The sequence below is a fragment of the Thamnophis elegans genome, chromosome 14, assembly GCF_009769535.1.
Source record: "Thamnophis elegans isolate rThaEle1 chromosome 14, rThaEle1.pri, whole genome shotgun sequence".
In the NCBI taxonomy this organism is placed as follows: Eukaryota; Metazoa; Chordata; class Lepidosauria; order Squamata; family Colubridae; genus Thamnophis; species Thamnophis elegans.
The window spans coordinates 5,060,841-5,088,840 of NC_045554.1; the positions used below are offsets into that span (position 1 = coordinate 5,060,841).

The 28,000-nt window shown below is 45.9% G+C and overlaps 1 protein-coding gene across 1 annotated transcript; it reads right to left on the minus strand.

The window, feature by feature from the left end:
* DNAAF5 (dynein axonemal assembly factor 5) lies at positions 1-27,999 on the minus strand. The gene is given in 14 exon segments (XM_032230752.1): positions 1-262; positions 489-680; positions 1,316-1,463; positions 4,944-5,094; positions 11,552-11,699; positions 13,144-13,312; positions 15,760-15,903; positions 18,051-18,263; positions 21,397-21,629; positions 24,492-24,607; positions 25,294-25,418; positions 25,540-25,724; positions 27,415-27,585; positions 27,588-27,999. Coding segments are annotated over 14 exon segments (2,514 nt in total). The 5' UTR covers positions 27,961-27,999; the 3' UTR covers positions 1-116.
* Between the last annotated feature and the right edge of the window lies 1 nt (position 28,000).

Consider the following 28,000-nt stretch of genomic DNA (forward strand, 5'->3'; position numbering starts at 1 on the left):
CTTCTTCCAGCTTAAAATGTCTCTGTTTATTGAAGTACCCCTTTTCTGGGGAACAAATGGAAAGGTTCCCATTTTTAATTAATTAAGGCACCATTAATTAAGGCCCACCGAGGCATTTAGGACTCAGAATAGCTCCATCCCGTTGATTCAAGGTGGAGAAGCAGCTGGTCACAATAGATTGGAGTGCGATGTTTGTGTACGACTCCTTCGATTTCCTTCGCCAAGAGGTCTGGATAAAGAACGCCCCCTTCTTTCAAAGTGTCTGCAAAATAGAAAGTGGCCGGAGTTATGAAAACGGCTTGGGCTTCAAGGCATACAATTTCTCAAAAACAATTTTTGGAACACTGGAATTTAAGCCATAATTATTTCCTGAAAGGTTGCCACTAGGAAGTTGGAAGCGATTATCAAGCTATGTCAAAAGTGATTAACTAAATTTTTTAAAAAAAAATTTCAGGGAAAACCAGAGCTTATTGAACGGCAATAATTACCTAAAACAGCCGATTGGATGTTTTGGTCGGGGTCATCCAGGTGAACTAACAGCTCTTGGTAGAGGACCTCAATGTTGGTTTTCAGAAGAGCTTTTGTCTCTGGGTCGTTTATACATCTGAACCAACTGGTCAAGGCCGCAGCGGCTTCCAAACGGACATCGTGCGAGACGTCATCCAAGCGCTTCAAGAGTTCTAAATAAGAAATGGCAGGGTCATTTCCCGGACTTCGTGAATATTCTCTGCACAATTTATGTGACGAGGACGTTGCTTCCCACTACAGCAATGCAGGGAAACCAAACATCTTTAATAAACCTTCCATTCATTTCCCTCAGTTTTAACTCTTGCATTTTTCTAAAACTGCTTAACTTAAAAAGAAAAAAAGGGAGAAAAATGTTATGCCAACGACCATGATTCTTAGTTGAAAAGCTTTGACAGAATAATTTTCTGTTAAATGATGCATTTCTAGCCTGCGTATTGAATTAGTCGCTGCTTTTTCTCATACAGTCCTTTATATGTAGGAAATTAAACCGAAACACGATGAGTTATCAAATGCTACTGTGAATATTGCAAGAAAAATTACTTGATATGTTTGGCTATGACAACAATGTTTTTTTCTCCTATATTGTGTTGTTACTTCAGCCACAATTTAGCAGACCAGAAAGGGGTGGGGTGGGGAGGAGGAATGTATCTAGCAACTGGAGTGACTCTCAATCTGTGTTTTTCAAAGTTGTCAAGTTTGAAAAACAGTCTTACTAAACAGCCAGGTTCTCATTCCAGGGAAAGGTAAAAAGATTGAACCAGGCCTGCTGCTTAGCCCTCTAAAATACCTGGATAAATTTTGCTGAGTTCGGGCTGTTTTCTGCAGCTGTCTAAAAAAGTCCTGATAATTTGGCAAGATATCAAACGGGTCATTTTGGAATCTTCTTCCAGCGTCACAATGATCGGAGGCATCAGGGCATCTTTGACATTTTGCAACTGTGAAAACAAGAAACCACCAGATTTAGGGAAAAGACATTTGTTAAGTAATCGGCATCTGGCGTTCGACTCATGATCTCAAGCCAGATCTGTTATAGAAAGAACACAACATAACCAGCTAAATGTAAGAATTGGGGCAAAGATTAAAGCAGACAATTTAAAGAAAGCATCCTTTTAGCAGCCATTAAGGTAAAGGTTCCTCTCGTACATATGTGCTAGTTGTTCCTGACTTTAGGGGGTGGTGTTCATCTCCGTTTCAAAGCTGAAGAGCCAGCGCTGCCCGAAGACGTCTCCGTGGTCATTTGGCTGGCATGACTAAACGTCGAAGGCGCACGGAACGCTGTTACCTTCCCACCAAAGGTGGTCTCTATTTTTCTACTTTTGAGGGGTGGGTGGGAGTGTCTTAAGTAAATAGATTCCTTGGATTGAGCAAGTACAGCAAGGACAAAGGCAAAATGGACTGCTAAATTGGCCACGCCCCAGTCACATGACCACCTAGCCACGCCCACCCAATAGGTCCGCACCCCCCCAAGTGTTGGGGACCGTGAATCGGCCCCCTGTTCAAAAAGTTTGAGGACCCCTGATATATAGTATAATTTTATAGGTTCCTCCTTGTTTGAACCAACATTCAGCGAAAAGTTCCTTGTTTTCACTGGCAGGAAAAGATTAGCAAAGGATACAGGAAACACAGGGGAGAAGCATGCAAATTAGCCAGCTCATCTTTAACTGGAATTTTATTGCACTGGGTGTCCCTACTGCTTTTTCCCGCCCTTCTACTTTGTTTAATAGCTGTAGAAAGTTCAACTGTGAGACGACAACGCAAGGTCAAAAGCACCGCACAGCCCCAAGAGAGGGACTCGCAATTATATTTCTCAGATTGCATCAGTCACGGCGCTGCACAGAGGATGACTTTGGAGCCGAGAGTTTTAAGAACAGCGCGTGATATTGTGCTGGAAGGAAAGACAAAAACAAACAATTTCCCACTAATGATATTGGAATGGATAACTAAATAAATACAGGTGAGACCTTTGCCTAAAGTAATTCTCAGCATCCTTACAGGTTGAGAATATTTTTCTGTTTTTCTCAAGAGCTGCCCTTTCCACATTCTGAAATCCAAACTGCTCTGATTTCTGCAGATTGTGCGTGATTTTTGTAATCCAAGGAAGCTAATTTAATAAGCGTCTTATCCTCTTGCCCTTTGGAGAGGTTTGGAAAGGGTGACAAATCGATTCAAGTTAGCATTTCGTTTTTACTCCAGGAGATGGTGCTCCTGGTCCAAATTTCTGTGCAACGTCCCACCTCAATCTTGCCTTGCCTACTTGAGCTATCAAATATATACCTGCCGTTCCCCCCCTCCCTTACTTTCTCTTGCCTCCTCTGTCCGTCTATATTCTGCCTGCTTTGTGTTCAAATTGATTCAAAGTTCTGAGTAAGAAATCGAAAATTTGCCCTAATGGAAAATCCCGAAAGCCGTGCGTACCTGGCGGGGTTCTGAGCCTGCTCTTCCAATGATTTAGTCTGACAATTCAGTCAATATTACTGTCTTGGCTGTAAGCAGTCACAATATCCAAATCTCAACAACATCACTACTGTCTGCAACAGATCACCCAAATCGCGAAGGAGAAATGCAGAAATTCCCCCTCCACATGCTTTCTACTGGAGGAAACGGTTTCTAGGATAGCTGCAGGATTTGCAAACCTAGTTTCTCTTGGGATTCTCTAGTAAGAATCCTAGAGGTTGAAGCCTGACATCAATTTTTGAAAGCCAAGTTGACTAAGTCGAACCAGGCCACCTCAAAGCTTGTCCTGCTGTAAATTACATTTTTTTTTTTTTTTTGGTCCTTTGAATCAGGATCTCTCAGCGGTCCAGGTCTGCTTGGTCACTCCTGTGTTAAAAGGTTGTTTTGTGCCTTTTAAAATACTGGATTTTTCCGGAGGATTTAATTGGATAAGATGTGTATCAGTCAGCCTAATGGCCGGGACTCATTTCGCCAGACGTTGAAAAGCGAGAGCAGGTTGACTTTCTCACTGAACAATGGGATAGAACCAGCTCGAGCCTTTGAAGTTAAAAGGAGATTAGAAGCTTGCATTTTTCTCCCCCAAACAAAAAATGCTCAAATTTCAAACAAACTCCCAGCCCAACACATCTGAGGGTTTCAGACTGGGGGGGGGGGGGAAGAGGGGGGAGTTAAGACACCATTCTTTCCTTGTTGGCTTGCTGCTGGCTCCTTTTTACCTCTAGCATAGCTTTTATTTTTGGGCAGAATCCCAGGCTAACCTATCCTTCCTAAGCACTATTTTGGCAAGGCTTTAAAAATCATTTTAATTTAATTTCGTAAGCTCACATGTTGCCCAGCTTATTGTAGATTCCAAAAGGCTTATATCCAACCCCCCTAAAAAAAAAGAATTAAAAGCAGCAGCAACCTCCAACCTCATCTCAACCCTGGAGAGCCAGCCCCCTTATTTGGCACCTGCTTTAAAGGCCACCCCCTGCACTGAAAAAGGCTCCTTGGTTTTAATGCCCCTCTGGAACAACAGGAGGAAAAGGGGTCGGGAATGGCTGATCAGACTGAGCTATAAAGGCCTGCTTCTGTCCTCCCTCTTCCTTCTTAGCCTGATGCTGGCAGCTTCTGTGGCAGTTGCTCCCAGCTGGGATATTCTAGATCAGGGATGTCCAACCTTGGCAACTTTAAGACCCATGAACTTCAATTCCTAGAGTTCTGGGAGTTGAAGTCCACAAATATCAAACTCAATAAGATTGCTGGCTTGTGAATTCTGGGAGTTGAAGTCCCCAAGTCTTCAAAGATGCCAAAGTTAGTGGCTGGGGAATTTTGGGAGTTGAAGTCCACAAGTCTTAAAGTCACCAAAATGGCTGGGGAATTCTGGGAGTTGAAGTCCCCAAGTCTTAAAAGATGCCAAAGTTAGTGGCTGAGGAATTCTGGGAGTTGAAGTCCACAAGTCTTAAAGATGCCAAAGTTAGTGCCTGGGGAATTGTGGGAGTTGAAGTCCACAAGTCTTAAAGGCACCAAAATGGCTGGGGAATTCTGGAAGTTGAAGTCCCCAAGTCTTAAAAGATGCCAAAGTTAGTGCCTGGGGAATTCTGGGAGTTGAAGTCCACAAGTCTTAAAGTCACCAAAAAGGCTGGGGAATTCTGGGAGTTGAAGTCCCCAAGTCTTAAAAGATGCCAAAGTTAGTGGCTGGGGAATTCTGGGAGTTGAAGTCCCCAAGTCTTAAAAGATGCCAAAGTTAGTGGCTGGGGAATTCTGGGAGTTGAAGTCCCCAAGTCTTAAAGTCGCCAAGGTTGGACATCCCTGTCCTAGATGGCTAGATTCAACCTGGAGCAGCATTAAGACGAAGCACAGCTTGAAACTCTTGACCTGCCTTTCGAGGTGACAAGTGTGTTTCCTTGCTGGGTTTTCACTGAGGCTGATCTGATGTGATGTTTGTGGGGAAGGAGCAGTGGGGGCACAGGACATGTTACCTCTTCTGGAGAGAGCAGCTCACTGTAAATCAGCGCCCAGAGGCAAGCCACAGCCGTGGTGCGGATGGCAGCTGCTGTTCTTCCTGCCTGCCACTGGAGATTAGGAGACAGGATGTCTTTTATCACGATCTCAAGGTAGTTACCGAACTGCCTGGAGCCAAAAACAAAAAGAGGAGCCGAATGAAAAAGCTTTGTGCAAACGTGCTGGAATGACGGGGAGGGAGGATGAAAAGGCACATTTTTAAGACTTGAAAACAAGAGAGCCTGAACAGGAAGAAGAAGAAGAAGAAGAAGAAGAAGAAGAGTGCAGGAACAAGAAAAGGGGGAAGGTTGGGGGTGGGGGGGGAAACGAAAAGCCTAACTGATGACAGAATATGTTAGCAATATTTCATTACTTAGGATTTCTTTAGGGGAAGGGGGACAAATGGACGTTCTGTAAGCAATATTTCAGGAGGAGCGGAAGGAGGAAAAGACCTCTTCCCTGTCCTCTTCCTGGACCCCTTACTTTCAGGTTGAACCCGCCCCAGGTTAACCTGAAGGAGTTTTCGGTTTAAAATTCCAGTATTTGAGGGGCTGCCACAAAGAAGTGGGGGGGGGGGATTCGACTTACTTTCCAAAGCCCCAGAAAACAGGAGAAAAAACAATGGAGGGAAACTCATCAAGGGAAGCAACTTGGAATTAAGGAGAAATTTAAACAGTGAGAACAACCAACCAACGGAATGGCTTGTCTTCACAAACTGCCGGGTCTCCAACACTGCAGGTTTTAAAGAAGGGATTGGAAAACCATTTGGGTTTTCCTGCTTGAGCAGGGGGTTGGGCTAGAAGACCTCCAACGTCCCTTCCAGCTTCATTCTGAAAAACATTTCTGAAAAGTATCTTAGCTGGAGGGTGTCACAGGGCTGGCTGCCACAAACGGTGCTTTTGAACAGAAAAGGAAGGCTGAGACAACGAACTGTATACATGAATCACATTGATTAAAAGTGTCAGGAGATAAATACAGGTCGTCCTCAATGCACGACCCCTGTTGAGCCTAAAATATTCACTGCGTTTACGCGAATTTCCTGCCCATTTTATGGCCTTTCTTGAAAGAGTTGTTAAGTGAATCACCGCTGTTACTTAAAGTTAGTGAAACGGTTAAGGGAATCTGGCTTCCCCATTGGCTTTGCTTGTCAGAAGGTCGAAAAAAGGGGGAATCACGTGACCCCGAGAAATATGAGCCAGTCTGAATTTTGATCACGGGCAAGCATTGTTAAATGTGAGAAACTTGGAATGGTCACTAAATGAACAGTTGTAAGTTGAGGACTACTGTAAATCACTTTAATTTTAATTTTGAGCTTATCCACACGTTTCTTAGAAGCTGGCCTACTAGTTGGCTCAAACATTTCTCTGTCTCTCTATTTTTCTCTGTCTCTCTTTCTCTTTCTCTGTGTCCCTGTCTTTCGGTCTCTCTCTCTCTGTCTTTATCTCTCTCTGTTTTTTTTCCTCTCTCTCTCTCTGTTTTCTCTCTGTCTCAGTCTCTCTCTCTGTCTGTCTCTCTATTTTTCTCTGTCCCTTTCTTTCTCTCTGTCTCAGTCTATCTGTTTCTGTCCCTCTGTCTTTCGGTCTTTCTTTCTCTGTCTTTATCTCTTTCTCTGTTTTCTCTCTCTCTCTCTCTCTCTGTTTTTTTTCTCTCTCTGTTTTTTCTCTGTCTCTCTGTGTTTTCTCTCTGTCTCAGTCTCTTTCTCTGTCTTTCTGTCTCTGTCTGTCTCTCTATTTTTCTCTGTCCCTCTCTTTCTGTCTCGGTCTATCTGTTTCTGTCCCTCTGTCTTTCGGTCTTTCTTTCTCTGTCTTTATCTCTCTCTCTCTGTTTTCTCTCTGTCTCTCTCTGTTTTCTCTCTCTCTGTGTTTTCTCTCTGTCTCAGTCTCTTTCTGTCTGTCTGTTTCTTTCTGTCTCTCTAAAAGGCAAAAATACGTTTGCTACAGATTAAAACCCACTTCTGATGAAGTGACAAAGCTTGCCAAGCTTCCAGGAGGACGTGATTCAGTAAGAAGCAAAACCTTTCCGATGTTCCAAGTCAGTGAGGACAGACCTGTTCTCATGGTGCCCTCCGTCTTAGAAGGGACGTCTGGAGAAAGTTCCAAATGGGGGACTCATAAATATAGCGTTTGAACAATATCAATGCTCAACCGACCAAATTAAACTGGATGTTCTTTCTTGCTCCACTGAGGACAACCTTCCTATTTTGCTCTATAGTGACACAAGGTCACTATTCAGATCCTCTCTCCCCACGGGACAATTTCAGCCTCGATCACAGGGGGGGAAAATGCTGAAGTCAATACTCAGACGGTAGGAACCATGCAATAAATCTCCTCATTCTGACAAGAGCTTGTACGAGGGGCATTATTTATTCATTATACGGAATATCTCATTTCTAAAATAGTCACAGGAACACACGTCAATAATTCATAATGCAACTTTGCTCGGGTCTTGAAAGAAGTTCTTTCAGCATTCCCCCATATATATATTTTTTTGAATGGCGACCTTCGGTTAAACAAAGATGGCTTTTCAAAGATCCAGCCGTTTTCATTTTTGATCCCGATTGGGAATCGATTTCTCCCCTGCCGTTCAATGAAAGACCCAATCAAACATTGCCTGGAAAAAATGATTTCGCTGGGTCTTCTACTACCCAGATGTTGTGGGATCGATCGGTCATTATTTTCTGCACTTTGGCAGTAAATTAACATGAAGACAGCAAATGAGCATTATGGATGGCACTCTTTTTATAAGGGAGTCCACAGCTTGGTTTATAAAATTGGAGGCTCCTATTCTGCATCCTCTCCTCCTCCAGCAGGTGGCATGTAAGAACCAGCCGCCAAAGGACGATAGCCCTGCACTCAATAAAATCATATCATAAAGACCAGGGTGCTCCCAGATGGTTAACTGAATGCCTCTCATTGTTCTATACAGATAAGAGAGTTGGAAGGGACCTTGGAGGCCTTCTAGTCCAGCCCCCTGCTCAAGCGGGAGCCCCTCTGCGATTTCAGACAAGTCTCTTCTTAAAAGCCTCCAGTGTTGGGGCACTCACAACATCTGAAGGCAAGCCGCTCCACTGGTTAATTGTCCTTATTGTTAGGAAATTTCTCCCAAGTTTGGGAATGTCTTGGTGGAAAGCATTATGGATAAAACAAGGATAGATATTGGGAGAGATATCGTAGTTCCTGTACAGTCATCCATTTACGGGACAGGTTGCAACTCTGGATGGAAGCCTTCTGGAATTTTTGATCTGTTTCCAAGCTTCTGAAAATACTACAATCTACTGGGGATGGATAAAGGGTGGAGGGGTAGATTGCTGGGGGTTCACATGGGTTTGGGCGATCCTCTAATTAGGATTCTGCCCAGTTGGATGGACCCCCTAATGCAGTGGTGGGTTTCAAAAATTGTTCGAACCTACTCTGTGGGTGTGGCCTCCTTTGTGGGAGTGGCTTGCCGCCCATGTGACTGGATGGGAATGGCTTGCTGCCCATGTGACCGGATGGGAGTGGCTTGCTACCCATGTGACCGGATGGGAGTGGCTTGCTGCCCATGTGACCGGATATGAAGATGCCGGTGACACTTGTCAGAACCACCTTAAATTACCTCGCACACAGCCCTGGCATACATAAGAATATAATGTAAACTTGTTTTTTAAAAGGCATCTTTGGTTTGCGCTAAAACAACTTCAACACACGCAATGTTCTGATTGCACCACAAACGCAGTAGTCATCCTTACCTTTCACAGAGGCACTGAGTTTTATAAATAGGAGCATGATAGTGTAGAATAATCATATCCAAGGACCAGTGGTGGGTTTCAAAATTTTTTGGAACCTCTTCTGTAGGTGTGGCCTGCTTTCCAGGTCCACTGGTGGAACCTCTTCTAACCGGTTCGGTAGATTTGACGAACCGGTTCTACCGAATACGTGCGAACTGGTAGGAACCCACCTGTGCCCTAAGGCCACCCCTGGCTGGCCCCTCCTGGCTTGTTTGTGGCCTCTGGAGGGCCTCTAGAGTGCGGGAAAAGCAGTTTTTGTTCTCCCGGAGCCTCGAGGAAAGGCTCCGGAGCCTAGGGAGGGCAAAAAATGCCCCCCCCCCTGCTGTGGTGCAGGTGGCTGACATCGCCACGCCCACCATGGCCACACCCACTCAGCAATAGGGCAGAGAATCGGCTGCTGCAATTTTTGAAGCCCACCCCTGGTGGCACACGGCCCTTATGATGCAAGGGATTGATTGATTGATTTGCGGGCTCTGAAAAGATATCCATGTCCCTTTTCTTACCCGGCGTGCAAAATGCAAATGCACAAAAACGGTGTATCACAACACCAGGTGTTTTTTTTTTAAAGTCAGATCGTTATCGTGCTTTGCAATCTCCTCGGAGAACCATCACGCAGACCGGAAAACGTAATCAACCTGAACCGACTTTTCCAAAGAAGACTGCTTTCCCCCCGTTCATTATTATTTTAGGTTCACCGTGAAGAAAACTTACACAGCTGTTTTTTTTTCTTTCTTCCAAGTGATTTTTCAGGCTTCAAGGTGGTCTGGGCTAAATGACCCATGGGAACTCTTTGCATTTTTCCACCCGCTGTAATGGCTTGTTTTAATCCCTTCAATAAAATGTGTCAAAACCACAAAATGGGGGGGGGGGCCTTTACAAGAGCCACTCACTTTGGAATGTCTTCCGGGAAGGCGAATCATGTTTAAAAAGTGCATTTGAAAAAAAAAATGGAAGGAAAAATATCTCCTGAAAATGTTCTCCTTCCCCCACTGCCTCTGGCATCTTTTGTCTTTCCTCAGAGTCAAATTCATCCTATTTCAGAAATCTCTCCTCTTGCCTCCCCCCGCTGCCCGCCATTAATCCATCTTGCTTCCAGGACCAGTTGGTTTGATGACCAGAAAAATATTGCAAAACTCTCCCTATTCAATAAGGTTGCAACAGGGTGCAGGGGTGGGCAGCTGGGGGGTTCGCAGGGGTTTGGGAGAACCTCTAGCTAAGATTCTGTACAGTTTGGAGAACCCCCCCCAAACCCCACTCCTAGCTGTCCCCGCCCACCCTGCTCCACCCCTCCCCACGTGGCCTGTTTTGGAAGCAGATAAATGAAGGGCACACATGGAGGCTTTTTGGGGAGGGAGGAAACAGGCCTAGCGGAATTTTGCGAAGGCCGGAAATGGGGTGGTTTCAGCCTCCAGAGGAGGGCAAAAACACACACGCAAACCCGCTGTGGTGCAGGAGGCTGCCTAGGCCACGCCCACCCAGCAACCAGGCAGAGAACCCCTTGCTAAAATTTTTGAAGCCCACCCCGCCTTGTGCACATCGCTGAACATCAAACCAAGGGTAGTGCTCTTTCTTTGATTTTAGCCAAACTTTAGAGAGGAAAGGTTCCTGAAGAGAGAGAGGGGGGGAGCGAGGGAGGGAGAGAGAGAGAGGAGAGAGGGGGAGAGAGAGGGGGGGAGAGGGGAGAGGGGGGGAGAGAGAGGAGGGAGGGAGAGAAAGAGAGAGGAGAGAGAGGGTAAGAGAGAGGGGGGAGAGGGGGGAGAGGGAGGGAGAGAGAGAGAGAAAGAGAGAGAGAGGGAGGGAGGGGAGAGAGGGAGAGAGAGGGAGAGAGAGAGGGGGGAAAGGGGAGAGAGGAGAGGGGGGAGGAGAGAGGGGAGGGAGGGAGGGAGGGAGAGAGAAAGAGAAAGAGAAAGAGAAAGAGAAAGAGAGAAATCCTCCCACCAAAGCTGAAAGTTTTAGGAGCACCCTTTCTACATAACAAGCTTGCACAATCGCAAGCTCGGATCTGAAATCATAAACACAACCTGGGTGGTAAAATCAACATTAAGCTGAAGTCTCTTGACAAGGTTTGGACGGTGCCCCCTGGATGTTTCTAGGCTTGTACTCTCCTTAGGGCAACCCATTCCTCTGGCGTTAATTTTCACCTATCTATCAGGCTGCTTCGTTACCCATTGATTTATTCCTCAAATTTGTAGGGCCGCCCAACTCACACAAAGTGATTTTAGCGATAGCACTTAAGACTTCCTTCCTTCCTTCCTTCCTTCCTTCCTTCCTTCCTTCCCTCCCTCCCCAAGCAATAGCACACTTATATACAGCTTCACAGTGCTTTTACAGCCCTCTCTAATCAGTTTACAGAGTCAGCCCATTTGCTCCCAACAATCTGGCTCCTCATTTTACCCACCTTGGAAGGATGGAAGGCTGAGTTGACCTTGAGCTGATGAGGATTGAACTCCTGGCAGTGAGCAGAGTCAGCCTGAAATTCTGCATTCTAATCACTGTGCCACCACGGCTCTATTTTGGGCAGTAATGGTTTTTTGTTTTTTTTTAAAGTAGCTTTCTTTAACTGCGTCTTACCTGGGACTTAATCCTATTTGCCTGTGAATTCTTGTAACTGAGAAAACCAATTTACATCTATAGAAATCAAGTGCAAAATCCGACGGGGCAAAATGTCTAAAGCTGTGTTTTGCCAACCCAGCTGACTTTTAAGATGAGTGGACTTCAGCTCCCAGAACAGCTGACTGGAGAATTCTGGGAATTGAAGTCCACACATCTTGCCAGGTTGACAGACACACAGATCTAAAGGATATGAAATCAGGCTCTTACCCTTTTGAATTGACCGTCTCGCCTGGGCTCTGAAGCAATTGGGATAAAATAGAAAATAACTTTAGGCGCATCCGAGGGTCCTTGGAAGTGTGAAGGCAGGTTTTAAGAATGGAAATAAAATCCTTCAGGACTTCGGCAATCAGAGGCCCTAGGAAGAGAAAATGGAAGCAGTAGAGTTTTGTATCAAGTGAAATTAGTCTCTGAAAGGAGCGAACCCCTAATGGGGAAGTCCGGTTCTTTCTGGCAATCAAATCTCAGTTGAATAAGTTGAATTATGAACAGACTGAAAAAGCAGAGACATCACCCTGCCAACAAAAGTGTGTCTAGTCAAGGCTATGGTTTTCCCAGTTGCAATGGATGGCTGTGAAGGTTGGACCATAAGGAAGGCTGAGCGCCAAAGAATGGAGGCCTTTGAACTCTGGTGCTGGAGAAGACTCCTGCATTGAGTCCCTTGGACTGCAAGGCCATCCAACCGGTCAGTCCTAGAGGAGATCAACCCTGGCTGCTCTTTAGAAGGCCAGATCCTGAAGAGGGAACTCAAAGACTTTGGCCACCTAATGAGGAAGCCAAAGAATGGAGGCCTTTGAACTCTGGTTCTGGAGAAGAAGACTCCTGCATTGAGTCCCTTGGACTGCAAGGCCATCAAACTGGTCACTCCTAGAGGAGATCCACCTTGACTGCTCTTTAGAAGGCCAGATCCTGAAGAAGAAACTCAAAAGACTTTGGCCACCAAATGAGAAGGAAGAAAGACTCCCTGGAGAAGAGCCTCATGCTGGGAATGATGGAGGGCAAAAGAAGAAGGACTGCAAGGCCAACCAACCGGTCAGTCCTAGAGGAGATCAACCCTGGCTGCTCTTGAGAAGGCCAGATCTTGAAGAGTAAACTCAAAGAGTTTGGCCACCTAATGAGAAGGAAGAAGGACTCCCTGGAGAAGAGCCTCATGCTGGGAACGATGGAGGGCAAAAGAAGGGGACGGCAGAAAAGGAGGTGGCTGGATGGAGTCCCAGAAGCAACCAGCGTGAGCTTCAATGGACTCCAGAGGATGGTAGAGGACAGGAAGGCCTGGAGGAACGTGGTCCTTGGGGTCGCGACAGGTCGGATACGACTTCGCATCTAACAACAACTTGAACAGATTTCTGGGAATGCAGCCTTGCTAGGACTTGATAAACTCCCGTGTTGTCTCGTTTCACCTGGGACAGAACCGTTAGCAAACGGCATCAAGAATAAAGTGGGCACCACAAACCTTCTCTGGGGTGGCTCTCTCCCTATGGGACATCATCCCTCCGGAGAGAAGATCAGTTCCCCTTTGATATTCTTTCACAAGACCCCGAAGACCTGGTTCTGCCAATGGGTCTGGGGATCCCAGAGTGATATGGAGCACATCAAGTGGCTGGTCTGGGAGGTTGAGGGGTTTCTTGGGTTTTATACTGGGGCTTTTTCATTGCAAGCCACCCAGAGTCCCGGTGAGTAAGCTGGGCAGCCAAATAAACATTTTCTTACTGAAATAGATAAAGAAAGCTGCCTTCGCATCTCTTGGTCCATGAATCCCAGGGTAGGGAGGTTCAATCCCTGCCCGCTTCCAATCTTCTCACCTGACTGAGTAGCAATTACGTCCAGCTGCAGGAGTTCGGGTGAGCAGGAGCTCCAGCCGTGGTGAGTCGAGGACAGCCATTCCATCAGCTGAGATATGTGCTGCTTGTATAAGCCGGTGGCATCCCGAAAGTGCTGGACCTCAGCCAAGGCACTCATCGCTTCCTCCAACTATAGGAATGGGACAGAGACAGGGAGAATTGAGGAAGGAATGCAGGGAGTCCTCGACTTACCACCACAACGGAGCCCAAAAATCCCTGTTGCTAAGTGAGACATTCGTTAAGTGAGTTTTGCTCCGGGTTTCTTGCCTCAGCCATTAAGCGAATCACTGCAGTTGATAAGCGAGTAACAGGGTTGTTAAGTCAATCGGGCTTCCCCCATTGACTTTGCTTGTCAGGAAGTTGCAAAAGAGGATCACGTGACACACACACACACACACACACACACACGGGACACTGCAACTGTCATAAATATGAACCAGTTGCCAAGCATCTGAATTTTGATCATGTGACCATGGGGATGCTGGAAAGGGCATAAGCAGTGGGGGGTTCTGGATCCCGTTGCAACCGGTACGGTTGGAACGGTCCCGGCGGCATCCACATGGACATGCGCAGCGCACCCATGCTTCTTAGCACCTCTGCAAGCCTCCGTGACACTGCAGCTGCTCTGCGGAGCATCGTACAGGTGCTATATGCGCCAAGCGCATGCGCGGAAGCACGGAAGCCTTAAAAGACAGGTAAGGAGCTCGGGCGGATGGGTGGGCTCTCCGGAGCACCGTACCGGAACGGTATCCGGTGCTCCGGGCAGGGTCTGGTACACCCGTACCGGGGCGTATACCGCCTGCAACCCACCACTGGTCATAAGTGTGAAAAAAGCTCATCTTTTTTCAGGGTTGTAACTTGGAATGAAAGCGAAAGAATATTTTGGACAGGTGATGCGACACTTAGAAAAATACGGCCTCCTTCACTTAATCCTCCAAGGAAAAACTGAAGGCCAAGGAGGTCCAGGCAGAAGAAGAACACAGTGGCTTCAAAATCTAAGGGTTCAGTTTGGACAAAACTCAACAGGACTTTTTCGTGCTGCTGTTGATAAAAACAGGATCGCCAACATGATTGCCAACGTCCAATGATGGATAATGGCACAAGAAGAACTTTGAATGGTCATTAAATGAACTGTTGTAAGCCGAGGACTGTGGTAAGCATTTGGTCTCTGCAGTGCTTTGGAATTGAAAGAGAAGCGGCCATTGGAACATGCCATTTGTCTGCAGCTGTTGGGAAGTTCCTTCAAGCAGCCACGTCCTCAGAAAATGCACATCTGCAGGAGGCTTGACCTGCATATCCACCTTCCCTCTGAAGCATTATATCGGCCTCCAAAGACAATGAAGGAGATACTTCTGGTGCTAAATCAGTGCTCTGGTCCAAAATCCACCCCTCCTTTTTTTTAGTTCTTTCCGGTGAAAGCCTATTTGAATGCTTTTAGCGATTCAGGACTTGCCTAATGAACTTCCTTTTCTTTAAAACAGATTTATCCAGGAATCCTTTAAAAAAAGAAAAAAAAAAAGAAAAAAGCATCCCGAGACGAAACGCTTAGATTCTCTTCTTCCTGAACAAGTCTAGGCATCCGGATTCCACAAGGCACACAGTACCCCTTTGACCTTTGATTGTGTGCATAAAATACTGTTCATGCTAATCTGCGTTTGATTTTTACAGTTTTAAAAGGTAAGTTTCAAAATTATGGCTTGGGGGTGGGGAGGGGTGGGAGAAAAATTGCCTGTCGGTGGCAAAGAGCTGTAAATTTCAGGGTAGTTTATCGTGCCCAGAAGCAACCAAACAGGAAGCTGAATAGCCATTAAGCGAAGGGAGTTGAGTCGGGCAGCAAAAGCTTGCGTAGGCCACCAAAGAGTTTCCATGAAAAGATGGCAGCCTGATTTAGTTGGAATTTGACTGGAGAAGAAAGTGATTTATGGGCATTGCGAGGGTCATAAACGAAGTGGGGTGGGGGGGACATCCATTATCGGAAGCATCTCAGGTGCTGGCCTCCGATTTTAAAGGATGCCTCAAACTTTTTAAAGCTCAGCATTTGGGGGGTAGTGGAGGTGAAAAGGGCAACTCCTGAAGAAAATACTGAAAGTATTTTCCTTCCCTGACCATGGAAAGAACTGGAGAGGCTGAAGGAGGATCAAAATCCAGTATTAGGCAAAATACTGGATCAGTGATCTAATTTGTTAGATGATTTCTTGAATCTCTTTATTCTCCCTTTCTCCCTCTTTTTCCCTCCTTCCTTCCTTCCTTCCTTCCTTCCTTCCTTCCTTCCTTCCTTCCTTCCTTCCTTCCTTCCTTCCTTCCCCTTTCCTCTCCCTCCTCCCTCCCTTCCCAGGCCCTAAATTTAGAAGTTTTGAGGTTTAAAGGAAACGCTTTATAGGACCAGGTATCAAAGCTGGACTAAGCGTTGCCAATCCTGTACTTTCCATATCTGTGGCTAATTTTTTTCAATTCAAGTAGCCTCTGCTAATCAATTCTGGAATTGTGAAAAGGCGAATGTAAGAGCTTGTTCCAGATGTCGAATCACATCCTGCAACAATAAGTACCTTAAGCAGGAATGGCATTGGGGGTGGTTACCTTTACATGTAAATGCCCAGCGGTTGGTATTGCCATGATGGTCACCAAAACCTTGGTGAGCTGGAGGCTTATTTCTTTGCAGTCTTCCTGGCACAGCTCAACGAGATTTTCCACACAGCAAAGCAGCTGCTCCAGGTAAAAAACCTGCCAAAAACACCAAAAAGAAGCCGTTATTCCATGCTTCCCAGAAGGCGGAAACGGAATTTCCCTTCTTGTTTTGCTCTGCTTGGCTCAGGCGATCCGGTGTGGGCTGTTTCCCACGGATGTTCTTAGCAGAGAAAACCTATCTGCCTCTTCCTCTCTCATCTCCAATATATCAACAATGTATCTGCAGAGGTGAAAATACCTGTCATACTTATACAGAATTCCCCTGGAGACAAGTTTTTACATTAAAATTTACATTACACTTAGACTTATATACCGCTTCACAGTGCTTGACAGCCCTCTCTAAGCGGTTTATAGTCAGCCTCTTGCCCCCAACAATCTGGTCCTCGTTTTATCCACCTCGGAAGGACAGAAGGCTGAGTCGACTTTGAGCCGCTCAGGATCGAACTCTTGACAGTGGGCAGTTAGCCTGCAATACTGCATTTTAACCACTGCGCACCATGGAAGGAAGGAAGGAGGGAGGGAAAGAAGAACAACAGCCCTTAGACCTATACTGCTTCATAATGCTTTCCAATCCTCTCAAAGAGATTTACAGAGTCAGCCTCTTGCCCCCAACAATCTGGGTCCTCATTTTACCCACCTCGGAAGGATGGAAAGCTGAGTTAACCTTGAGCCTGGTGAGATTGGAACTGCCAAATTGCAGGCAGCCGGCAGCCAGCAGAAGTAGCCTGCAGTACTGCATTCTAACCACTGAGCCACCATGCCTTCCTTAGTCCCTCCCTCCCTCCCTCCCTCCCTCCCTCCCTTCCTTCCCAAGCTATAACAAACTTATATACCACTTCATAGCCCTCTCTAAGCGATGTACAGAGTCAACCTCTTGCCCGCAACAATCTGGGTCCTCATTTTACCCACCTCGGAAGGATGGAAGGCTGAGTCGACCTTGATGGACCAAATCCCATGATATCTTTTAAACCTTGTAAGATTTGGGAATGAGATTGTAACATCTCCCAAGATATGGCCATCTCATACAATTCGGGAGTCACATGTGGGAGTCACGTGAAAAGTGGTCAACCTCTGAGTGTGCTACAGGTAGTCCTCGGTTTACAACAGTTCATTCAGTGACCACTCGAAGTTACAACGGCACTGAAAAAAAGTGACTTATGACTGTTTTTCACGCTTATGACAGTTGCCGCATCCCCATGGTCATGTGGTCAAAATTCGGACGGTTGGCAACTGGCTCATATTTATCACAGTTACAGTGTCCCGGGGTCACATGATTTCCCCCCTTTGCGACTTTCTGACAAGTCATAAGTCGAGGATTACCTGTACTATGTATTAAGATGAGTTGACCCCCAAACTCAGCCTCAGGGAGGCAGACCTCAAACTGGCAGCGCCTTCAAGTGGCACGGAAATGGTGTAGGCAGGGTCTCCTACTTGGGCGGGGGGTTGGACTAGATGACCTAACACAAGGGTGTCAAAACACAAGGCCTGTGGGCCAGATTTGGCCCGCAATGTGGTTGGATCTGACCCATGGGGCCATCCTGCAAAATGTAAGGGGCCGGTCCGTGTCATTTTGGCCCGGTCTACCCAATGCAAAGAGGAAACATTGGGGCCAGTGTGGCTTCGGCCTGGTCTACCGAGTGTGAAGAGGAAACATGCCAGCAGTTTGGGAAGTGGCATCAAGCTGGCTACGCCCACCCAGTCGGCCACACCCCCCACTCTCCCCTCCCTAGGTCAACCACAGCCCTGATGCGGCCCTCAATGAAATGGAGTTTGACACCCCTGGCCTACAAGGTCCCTTCCAACTCTGTCATCTGAGGAGGAAAAGTTCCTTTGAACCTGAATACCTTGTGAATGAAGGCAAATACATATACATGTCTTAGGATAATGCTGCAAGATCCAATCTGGGTCAGCCACAAGGATGAGAGGCTTACAGCTCCCTGACTCGTGCTGGAGCCCATCTTCAGGGAATGTCTCTGTACTGGAAATGAGCAAGAGTCCAAAAGCTCGGAAGAGCAAACCCCCTCGTCCCGGTGACCAACCCAGATCGGATCTTGCAAGATGTCCTTGGATTGGACGTGCGCCCGAAGCCAAAGGCGATAAACTTTGCAGAAAAGACTCGTCTACGGATTGAAAAGATGCTGATGCCTGCCTTGATCAGGGGGTTGAGTTGGGGTTCTCCTCACCTCTTCAGTCCGCTGGCTGACCTCAGGGTTGCAGAGCGCGTTGCCAAGGGACACCAGGTGAGGTTGTAAAACTTTGCGGGGAGATCCCCGGATAACCGCCGCCAGGATAGCGAGGTAAGACGCCATCGGTGCCCTTTCAAGATCGGACAGGATTAATTTCAGCGAGATATCTGGGCTGACAAAAGCGCCAATCAGCTGGGTTGCTTTCAAACACTGTTTAAAAAAAAAAAATTCACACATAGAGAAACTGGTTGTAAGATGCTAAAGGCCAAATGAACTCAACGGAGCTCCCCTCCCCCGCTTTTATTTTTTTAAAAAAATGAAGAATGGAGGATGACAACTGCTTTCTTCCTTTTCTCATGCTTCAGGAATTGCCTCGCAGGCCTTCGGCTCCATCCCTCATTCAGGATTATGTACATTTCATTCAGGTGTAGCAAACCAGCCCAAAATAAGCACTCCTGCGTCTTCTTTCAGCACAACCTCTCCAGCTTCCCCCTCAAAGGAACGGAAGCTCTCAGTCCCTCTTAGACAGAGTCTCCCCCCGCCCCCCCCCCCGAGATTTACAGTATCCCTTTCACACCGCAGTTCCTCTGCCAGCTTCGAAGGAACAAAGCCAAGATTCTACCTTATGATCAGGGGAGTCAAACTGGATTTTTTCAAGGGCCCGATCAGCCATGTATTTCTCCTCCGAAGCCTGGCTGGGGGAGCGGGGAAGACAGGACTGACGGCTCCTGCAGCGCCCTGCTGGCCAAAACGGAGAGACCATGCGCAATCCCCCGGACTTCATTTTGGCTGTCAGAGTGCTGCAGGAGGCCGTCCAGGAGGCCCATTTTGGCTGATGCACCTCGGGCCGGTCCTTTGCTATTTCCAGGCCGGCCCCGCAGGCGAGGTGTTAAGCACCACGAGGGCCGGATCTGCCCCGCGGGCCTTGAGTTTGACACTCGTGCTTAAGGTGATGGGTTATGGGCTCTCTAAATTGTGGGTGGTGGGGAAATATGCCTTATTTGTTTTCCTTTCAGAGAGAAAGAGGAATGGGAATGGGGGTGGGGGAGAGCAGCCTAAGGTTAGAGTTTAGAGTTTTATTGATTTGTATGCAGCCCACTCCCGAAGGACTCTGGGCAGCTTACAATAAAACAAGGGAGGGGGATAATACACAAACAACATATTAAAATATACAACAGTCACAATTTCCGAGGGGCTGGATATTTCGAGAGCCCCCCCGGTTGAACAATAGAGGCCACTTCCTTCTTGGCTGTTAAGAGGGATCCCAAAGAACGGGCATCTTAAGAACCCTAAGATAGAAGCCAAGATTTATTCATCAATAATCCTGGCCACATCTCACAGTTAAGCCTATCGTTATAGGAAAAGTTGACGTTGACGTTGTTGAATAGGGAGCCCATTTCAGCCTTTTCTCACTGACCTGGAAGATTCTCCGAGGATTCAGAAAGGTGTTTTTTTTAAAAAAAAACACACACTACAGGTCGTCCTCGGTATACTATGGTTCATTCAGTGACTGTTCGAGGTTACAAAAATGACTTACGACTGTTTTTCATAGGATCGTTGCAGCATTCCCGTGGTCACATGATCATGGGGATCAGACGCTTGGCAACCGACTCATGCTTATGACGGTCGCAGTGTCCTGGAAGGGGGGGGTCACGTGATCCCCTTTTGCGACCTTTTGACAAGCAAAGTCAATGGGGGAAGCCCGATTCACTTCACAACTAAGTGTGAAGTTAGTGTGACTAACTGAAGAGGTAACTTAAGAAGAACCGTGTTACCAACTGCAGTGATCCGCTTAACAACGGTGGCAAGAAAGGCCCTAAAATGGGGGAAAACTCATTTGACAACTGTCTCACTTAGCGACAGTAATTTGGGGCTCCATTGTGGTAGCAAGTCAAGGACTGCCTTGAGTCCCTACCTGGAGATGCTTAGGGGTTAAACAAACACGGGAATCTAGAACTCAACACTTTAAACTTTGGCCTCTTCCTAATTGCAAAGGTTCAAGAGATGCCACCAAGAATGGCCCCCAGTGATATAATCCCGCTGACAGATAACAACATCTGGAGAAAACTGTATTTTGCTTGCTACGTTTGTTTGTAAACCACAAAAGGAACTCGAGTTCCTTCCAGACAAGACAAGGGAACCAGCAAGCTGGGAGCACATAAGCCTCCAGATTTTGAATCTTCATCAGAGCTCTTGCCAGCATACCTTATTACTGTGGGAGGATTACAGGCAGAGAAGGAGAAAGAGATAATATGGTGAAATTAACTAGAAAGGTTGTGAACTGCGCATAACTTGCAAATGGAATTTATCCCCCAAAGGCGTTTTTTACATTTTAATCTCCTGCTTATGATTTCTGAAAGGCTCTTAATACTCCACCTTGGCCAGCAGCGCAGGTGAAGCACAATTTGTACAATCTCATCACTGATCGGTACAGTAATCAAACAGAAATATACTTTGCTTAATGGTACCGTATAAAGTTTCTCGTAGGCTTTGACCCGGATAGGTTGATTAACAAAATTAACGGCCTTGTGGGTCAGCTCCTATATATTCTAAAAGCAGGAGGGGGGGGGAGGTGACATGGGATTTGGGGCCCAGAAGATTTTATTATCAATCATGAGATGCCTGATACTGTGACACGGGAAAAAAAATTCTCTGAAAACTTTCAGGGAAAAAAGTCAATTCCACATCTTTTTCATCCCACTTCTGTGCATATTGAAATAAAATTAATAATCACAGCTCAAGACAAATCACAATAGGTACTATAATCAGTGTAATATGTTGGGCTGGTTACTTGGGAAATCTGCCTATATTCTGCCCAGTGACAGTGGGTGGATTAGGCTGAGAGAGAGTGGCTAGCGATTGGCCCAAAGTCACCCAGCTGGCTTTTATACCTAAGGCGGAATTAGAACTCACCAAAGTCTAGTTTTCATGCATAAGGCAGGAGTAGAATTCCCCATCTCCTGGTGACGAGCCCAGAGTCACCAAGCCAGCTTTCATGCCTAATGTAGGACTAGAACTTACTGTCTCCTGGTGACCAGCCCCAAAGCCACCCAGCTGGCTTTCATGCCTAAGACAGGACTAGAACTCACCATCTCCTACTGATTGGTCCAAAGCCACCCAGCTGGATTTCATACCTAAGACAGGACTAGAACTCTGTCTCCTGGTGGCTGGCCCAAAGTCACCCAGCCGGTTTCCATGCCTGTGACTATAACTCACAGTCTCCAGGTTTCTCGCCTGGTGCCTTAACCAACAAGCCAAATATTCTTGCTGGATCAAATCTCTGTCAATTTGAGGGTAGCAGAATTTCCTTCCCCCAACAGAGTTTGGAAAGGAGCAAACTTACGTTGCTAACCACGCTGCTTTCTTCATCGGAGCACACACGGTACAAGGTCCGCAGGAGGAGTTCCATGTGTTGCGTGATATGGTCCTCCGCGTGCTGTAACAATATAAACAGGAGCTGGGATGCCTTTACTCGGGTGCCTGCGACCCAGTCGGTGATGTCGTGGCAGAGGCCGGGAAGTATTTTGAAGATGTTTCTGGTTACCAGCTCTCGACATCCCAGATCTGGACGAGTTACTAGATGAAAAAGAAAGAAGGAAAGAATTCAGGGAGAGAGGCAGCAAAAAATGTCTCAAGCTCTTCTAATATTCTCAATTTGAAATCGGAAAACGATTCCTGGGTGACCAGTACGAAGGCTTGGGGATATCCCTCGTGGTGGGATTCAAATAATTTAACAACTGGTTCTCTGCCCTAATGATTTCTTCCAACAACCAGTTCATCAAACTGCTCAGAAGGTTAACAACTGGTTCTCCCAAACTGGCTGAATTCCACCACTAAGATATTCCGCGCTAGCAAATACCTGCCTCCAAAATTCACCCTAAAATGTAGACGCCATTTTCTCAAAGGTTTTTTTTTTGGTCTTGTTTTTATTGACCCAAGGATGAAATAGATAGAAAACTATTAAACAAAACATTGATTACTACAATGGAAGTTTTTGCTGTCTTTTTAGTTTGGTTTTCATGGTTCTGTTTCCCTCACATTTTCATTTGGTGCTACTGTTCCCTACCACTCTGGAGAGTATCTGTGTGTGTGTGTGTGTGTGTCTCCCTCTCTCACACACAGACACACAGGACTATGGCGATGTGTGAAAGATACACCTTTGGGAAGTGAAAACACACGAGTTACTAGCGGTGTTTTTTGGTAAAAATAATGTTGCTTGAAGAAAGAAGATGACCTAAGGTGGGTTGGGAGCCGGGTGGGTGGGTGGGCAAAGGCATGGAGCATCTCGGGGTCTCGCCTGTGGCTCTCTGCTTGTGTGGCTAACACAAAGCAAAAGTTAAAAGACAGGATGCGAAGAGCAAAAAATGCAGGAGTGTTTGTGAAGCACCTACTTAAAGGAAAGACCCTTCAAAGGTGCTCTGAGGTATGACTTCTTTGTCATGGAAGAAAAGCCTTGGGATTATAGAAACTGACAGCCGGCAACAAAGAGGTCAAAGACAAAAAACCTCGCTGAGAAGATGAAGATGAGAATGGCGTCCTTTTTGACCAGAGGCGCTGTTCCGCCCCCCCCCCCCTGCATCCCCCCTCCAAACAATTTTGACTGGCCTTTTTCAACAGTTCCCTTCATTCCTAATGCGCAAATGCAGCTATTTCATCGCATGTATCTCACTGCTGTCAAAAGCTTCTCTCTCTCTCTCTCTCCACCTTTCCTTAACTTGTCTGCACCCACAGCCCGAGGCGGTGATTTCCCCTCCCTCCCCTTTTTTTCTGACTTTCTATAGAAAGTCAGTCTATTGTTAGGATGGCTTTGAGCTCTTTCTCTCCTTCTCCCACTGACCTGCAATCTCTGTCAAACAGAGATCAAAGAACAAAAAGGGAGAAGTGTCAGGTTCATTAGCTTGCAGCTAGGAGGAGACTGGGGTGAAAGAGAATCCTCAGTGGAAAAGCCAGGACAGGGAGGGAAACAGACAGGTGTGTCTTTTAGAGGTAAAAAGAGTTCGCTCTTTCCCAAACCATTAAACAGCTGGTTTATTAAAAAATATGTCATTTACGGACAAATGTTGGAAATCTAGATGAAATCAAAGGGCAGAGAAATTAGCCCAAACGACATTAACAGGCAAGTTAAGTGGCATCTGACCTTCTGTGATTTTGGAAAACAAGTAAAATAGCAATAGCACTTAGACTTATACATAGTGCTTTACAGCCCTATTTGAGCTGTTTACAGAGTCAGCCTCTTGCCCCTAACAATCTGGGTCCTCATTTTACCCATCTCAGAAGGACGGAAGGCTGAGTCAACCTTGAGCCGGTCAGAATTGAGCAGCTGGATGGAAAACGAATGGTATCTTTTTAATATGGATAAACCTGTTGCTTTCAAGCAGCAGATTGTATGCTTCAGTTCTGAACTTCAAAGCCATAAATGAGACTCTTAAGTGAACACAAACACATTCTCGCATTCAATTTTGGCCATCTTCTGGTTGCATGAGAAGATATGTGAAATGGAAGCCTAATTCCCCCAGCCTTCCTTAGAGGCCTCTGTCTTTCTCCAGCTACTTAAAGATAAAAGAATTGTTCGTTTCCCAACTCAGCCTGGGAGGAAGGTCTGAGGACACTAACAACAGCAGAAATACAAATTGAACTTAAAAGATCTTGAAAGTGGAAGGCAACAATATTGTCCCGTGTTAGGATTCAGCTTCTCAATGAACCTATATATATATTATTATATATGTTTTATATATATACATATACATACATACATAAATACATATATAAAACAGGCTTATATATTGAAATGACCATGAAAGCAATATTATTTCACGTTTAGTCTTGAACTCTGGCACATTTGCCAAAAAAGCTGCCCACCATGGAAGGCTTATCTGCCACATCACAGAGAACCATAACAATCTAAAAAAAAAATTAAGGGAAGGGAGTGAAAATTTACTAGGTCAAAATTCTAAAATGTCACACAATTATCTGTTAACTTTTGTTAGTGGAGATGCAATCTAAAAATGTCACAACACTTCTAAATCAGACAAATCCCAGTGTAAATAATAAACAGATTGAAAAGTAGTAGGTTATAACAGGGCTTGTTCCTTAACAAGGGCAAAAACATTAATCTGTTGATCAACCTGCCAGTAATCTGTGGGACTTCTGGTTAGGAGTTGGGGCAATTACAATATTTAAGAAAATGCATGACATGAAAAAGCCTGCTCAACTGGGCAGATTTTAGATTGAACGTGTGCAAACAGACAGGCCTATCTTAAGGAAAACATTGTTCATTTGGGAATGGAATAAGAAACCCCCAAAGTCCTTCTATTTGTATCTTAATTTATATTTTCTCTTGAAAGTATTCCTTATACCTTATTTTTTAAAATTAAACATTAAAACCTTGGGGAAGTAATTTGCAAAAAATAGTCTATGAGCATTTTACACAGTACTCACATCCTGGTGGATAATAAGAAGGCTCAGAATAAAAATCCTGTTTATCCTTAATATCGTCTTCATTTTCTTTTTCCCACTGCAACCCCACTTTCTTCCAGTAGGTTAACGCCAGCTCCCTAAACACAAAGCAAAATAATTACAAATGTTGTCGATTCTATGCAATATATAGTTGCATAAGAAACTATACCTGTTACATTTTTTTTTTTAAAAGAACCTTTGGAGGAGATTTCTGACTAAAGCTGGTCCCAATTGTTCTTTTAAGACAGTGGTCCCCAAACTTGGCAACTTTAAGACTTGTGGACTTCAACTCCCAGAATTCTCCAGCCAGCTGGAGTCTTAAAGTTGCCAAGTTTGGGAACCACTGTTTTAAGTCAAAGGCTACATGTATATACTTCACAATTGCACAGGGTTTTTGATGGTATGGAAGTTTGATATGGCAATGTTTCCTTTTGTCGATGTTAGGTGGACTAGGCCCAAAGATACTTATTCTTTGCTCAATGTTAGAGCTCTAACATCTGCATACAAGTTTAATTTCACACACATAATATCAGACAGTCTGTTCATGCTACGAATTCTGGAAATTGCTATCCAAGACATCCGGAAAACAGCTGATATACAGGAATCTTTGCAGATACAACAGGGCAAGCCAATGTTGTTGTTTTTCTTTTACAAGTGTGCAACTTGACACATTTTAAAAAGGGGTGGAAATTCAACGACCCAATTGTGCTTGGCACTTGCGACCCCACTGACCGTAGACAACCGCTCTGCTAGTGTAAGATAAGACAGTCTGAATTTGACTTACTTATTCTCATGCATTTCATCAGTCAGGCCACTGAGTAAGAGAGGGATCAATTTATGGAAATAGGAATAGCGATCCCGCAGGTGCAACAGCCATTCACCAACTACGCTGATAACAGCCTCTCTGACCTGAATGAAAGATCTGGGGAGGGGGGGGGGATTCGTATCATGCATTTTGCAATTCCATCTAAATCGAATGAAACTTGAGCTTTACAAAAAGTAATGAATTTAACCCCTGGCCAAATGTTACCTGTGGGATGTCATCAAAACATCGCTGGGCGAGGTGAGAAAGCACATCATCCAGCGATTTGACGTTGCCGAATTGGATCACAGACCCTGTGGCATGAATGACAGCAACGCGGACCTTATAGTGCTGGTGGGAAATGGCCTGCATTAAGGGACTGATCAAGCTTTCCGACTGCAGGTGAAAATGATCTGGAAGGCGGAAAGGTTTTATTTAGCGACTGGAAATGGTAGAGAAGAGCCCACTTTAGGGTTTGTTCTTAGCCAGGCAGTGCTTGGTTCTTAACTGACCCGAGGCTGATACCAAAGACATAAACAAGGCTGAGCTTAAACTGCTGTAAATCTGCTAAATGTTTCCCCAGATGGGGCACACTTGCAACGTACTGCAATATTCTTCCAACAGCACATTACATATAATGATCCATACCTACATTATTATATATATATATGGTTCCATATATGTATTATGTGCATGTGGGTTGATATATACTGTGTGGTACATGTGGTATGTGAATGCATACAAATATAAATGTGATACATTTTACACACACACACACACTTGCTCAACAGCGAGAGGGTGGCATATGAATTTAATAAACTAATTGACCTATACATACAATACTTTTTATGGGCCAATATATGTAAAAATTATCTACCTCCCTCTCTCTGTCTACATTCGTCTGTCGTCTATCTATCTACCTATCTATCTATCATACACCCACCCACCCACCCTCCCACCTACCTATTTACTTACCTACTTAGGCATCTTTGAAGACTGGTATGATTTCAATTCCCATTATTCCCTAGCCAACAAAAGAGCTCTGGGAAATGAAGTCCACAAGTCTTAAAAGTCGCCAGGGTTAGCCACCCCTGATCTATAGTCAGTCAGTTGTGCCTGTCATTGAATTTATTGGCCACCCATCTTTACACAGGGCAACTCTGGGTGGCCTGTATGCATGTCTGTCTGTCTATATATGTATGTATGTATGTATGCACTGTATAGTCTAGCTATCCATCCATCTATCATATCTATCTATCTATCTATCTATCTATCTATCTATCTATCTATCTATCTATCTATCTATCTATCTATCTATTGTATCTATATATCATCAATCATCTATCTATCTATCTATCTATCTATCTATCTATCTATCTATCTATCATCTATCTATCTATCTATCTATCTATCTATCTATCTATCTATCTATCTATCTATCTATCTATCTATCATCCTTATCTACCATCTATGTATCTATCTATGTATATCTTACAGTATCTATCTATCTATCTATCTATCTATCTATCTATCTATCTACAGTATTTATCTATCATTTATCTACAGTATCTATCTATCTATCTATCTATCTACAGTATTTATCTATCATCTATCTACAGTATCTATCTATCATCTATCTATCTATCTATCTATCTATCTATCTATCTATCTATCTATCTACAGTATTTATGTATCATCTAGCTACAGTATCTATCTATCTATCTATCTATCTATCTATCTATCTATCTATCTATCTATCTATCATCTACTGTATCTATCGATCCATCGATCCATCTATAGTATCTATCTATGGTATATCCATCCATCCTCTCTCTCTCTCTCTTTCATCTTCGATCTATCCATCCATCCATCCATCGACATACACACATACATTATATGTATAAAATATAAATTCTCTCTCACGCAACCTCCCCCCACAACACACATACACGTTGACGTCGGGACGAAAAGCCCCTCAGAATCCTAACCTCCCCAGAAAGGCCGCCCTCTCCCTCCCCTTCTCCTGTCAGCCGGGCGTTCCCGTTCCCACCCTCCCCTGCCGGGCCCCAGGTGCGAGAACCGCGTGGGGCTGGGGTGGCCCACCTGGCAGGGCGGCGGCGGCTGCGGAGGCCGCCTGGCATCCCTCCCGCTTGGCGGGCGGGAAGGGGTCCAGCAGGGCGGCCCGGAGGACGCCCACCGCCTCGGGTAGGAAGGGCGCCAGGGCGCTCCGGTCGCAGCGGCGGAGGAGCTCGGTGAGCAGCTGCAGGAGGCCGAGCGGAGCTCCTCGCAGGCCTCGCTGGGGCCCTGGGGCAGAGCGAGCCGCTGGGCCAGCGCCGGCATCAGCACGGGCAGCGCCTCGCTCGGGTGGGCGCCCTGGGCCAGGCCCAGCCGGAGCAGCTCCAGCGCCAGCTCGCGGCACCGCTCGGCAGGGTCGCCCGCCAGGCAGCGCGTCAGCGGCCGGAGCAGCGCCGGCCCGAAGACCTCGCGCACCGCCGGCGGAGGCCCTTCCGCCAGCAAGGCCCGCAGCGCGCCCAGCGCCCGCAGCCGCGCCGACCGCGACTCTTCCTGCAGCCCGGGCAGCTGCCGCGACACCGCCTGGCCGAGCTCGGCCGACGAAGCGCCGCGGGCCTTTCCGCCCGGCTCGGCCATGCTGAGGGGAAAGCACGCGTTGCTAGGCCGCCGGGCCGTT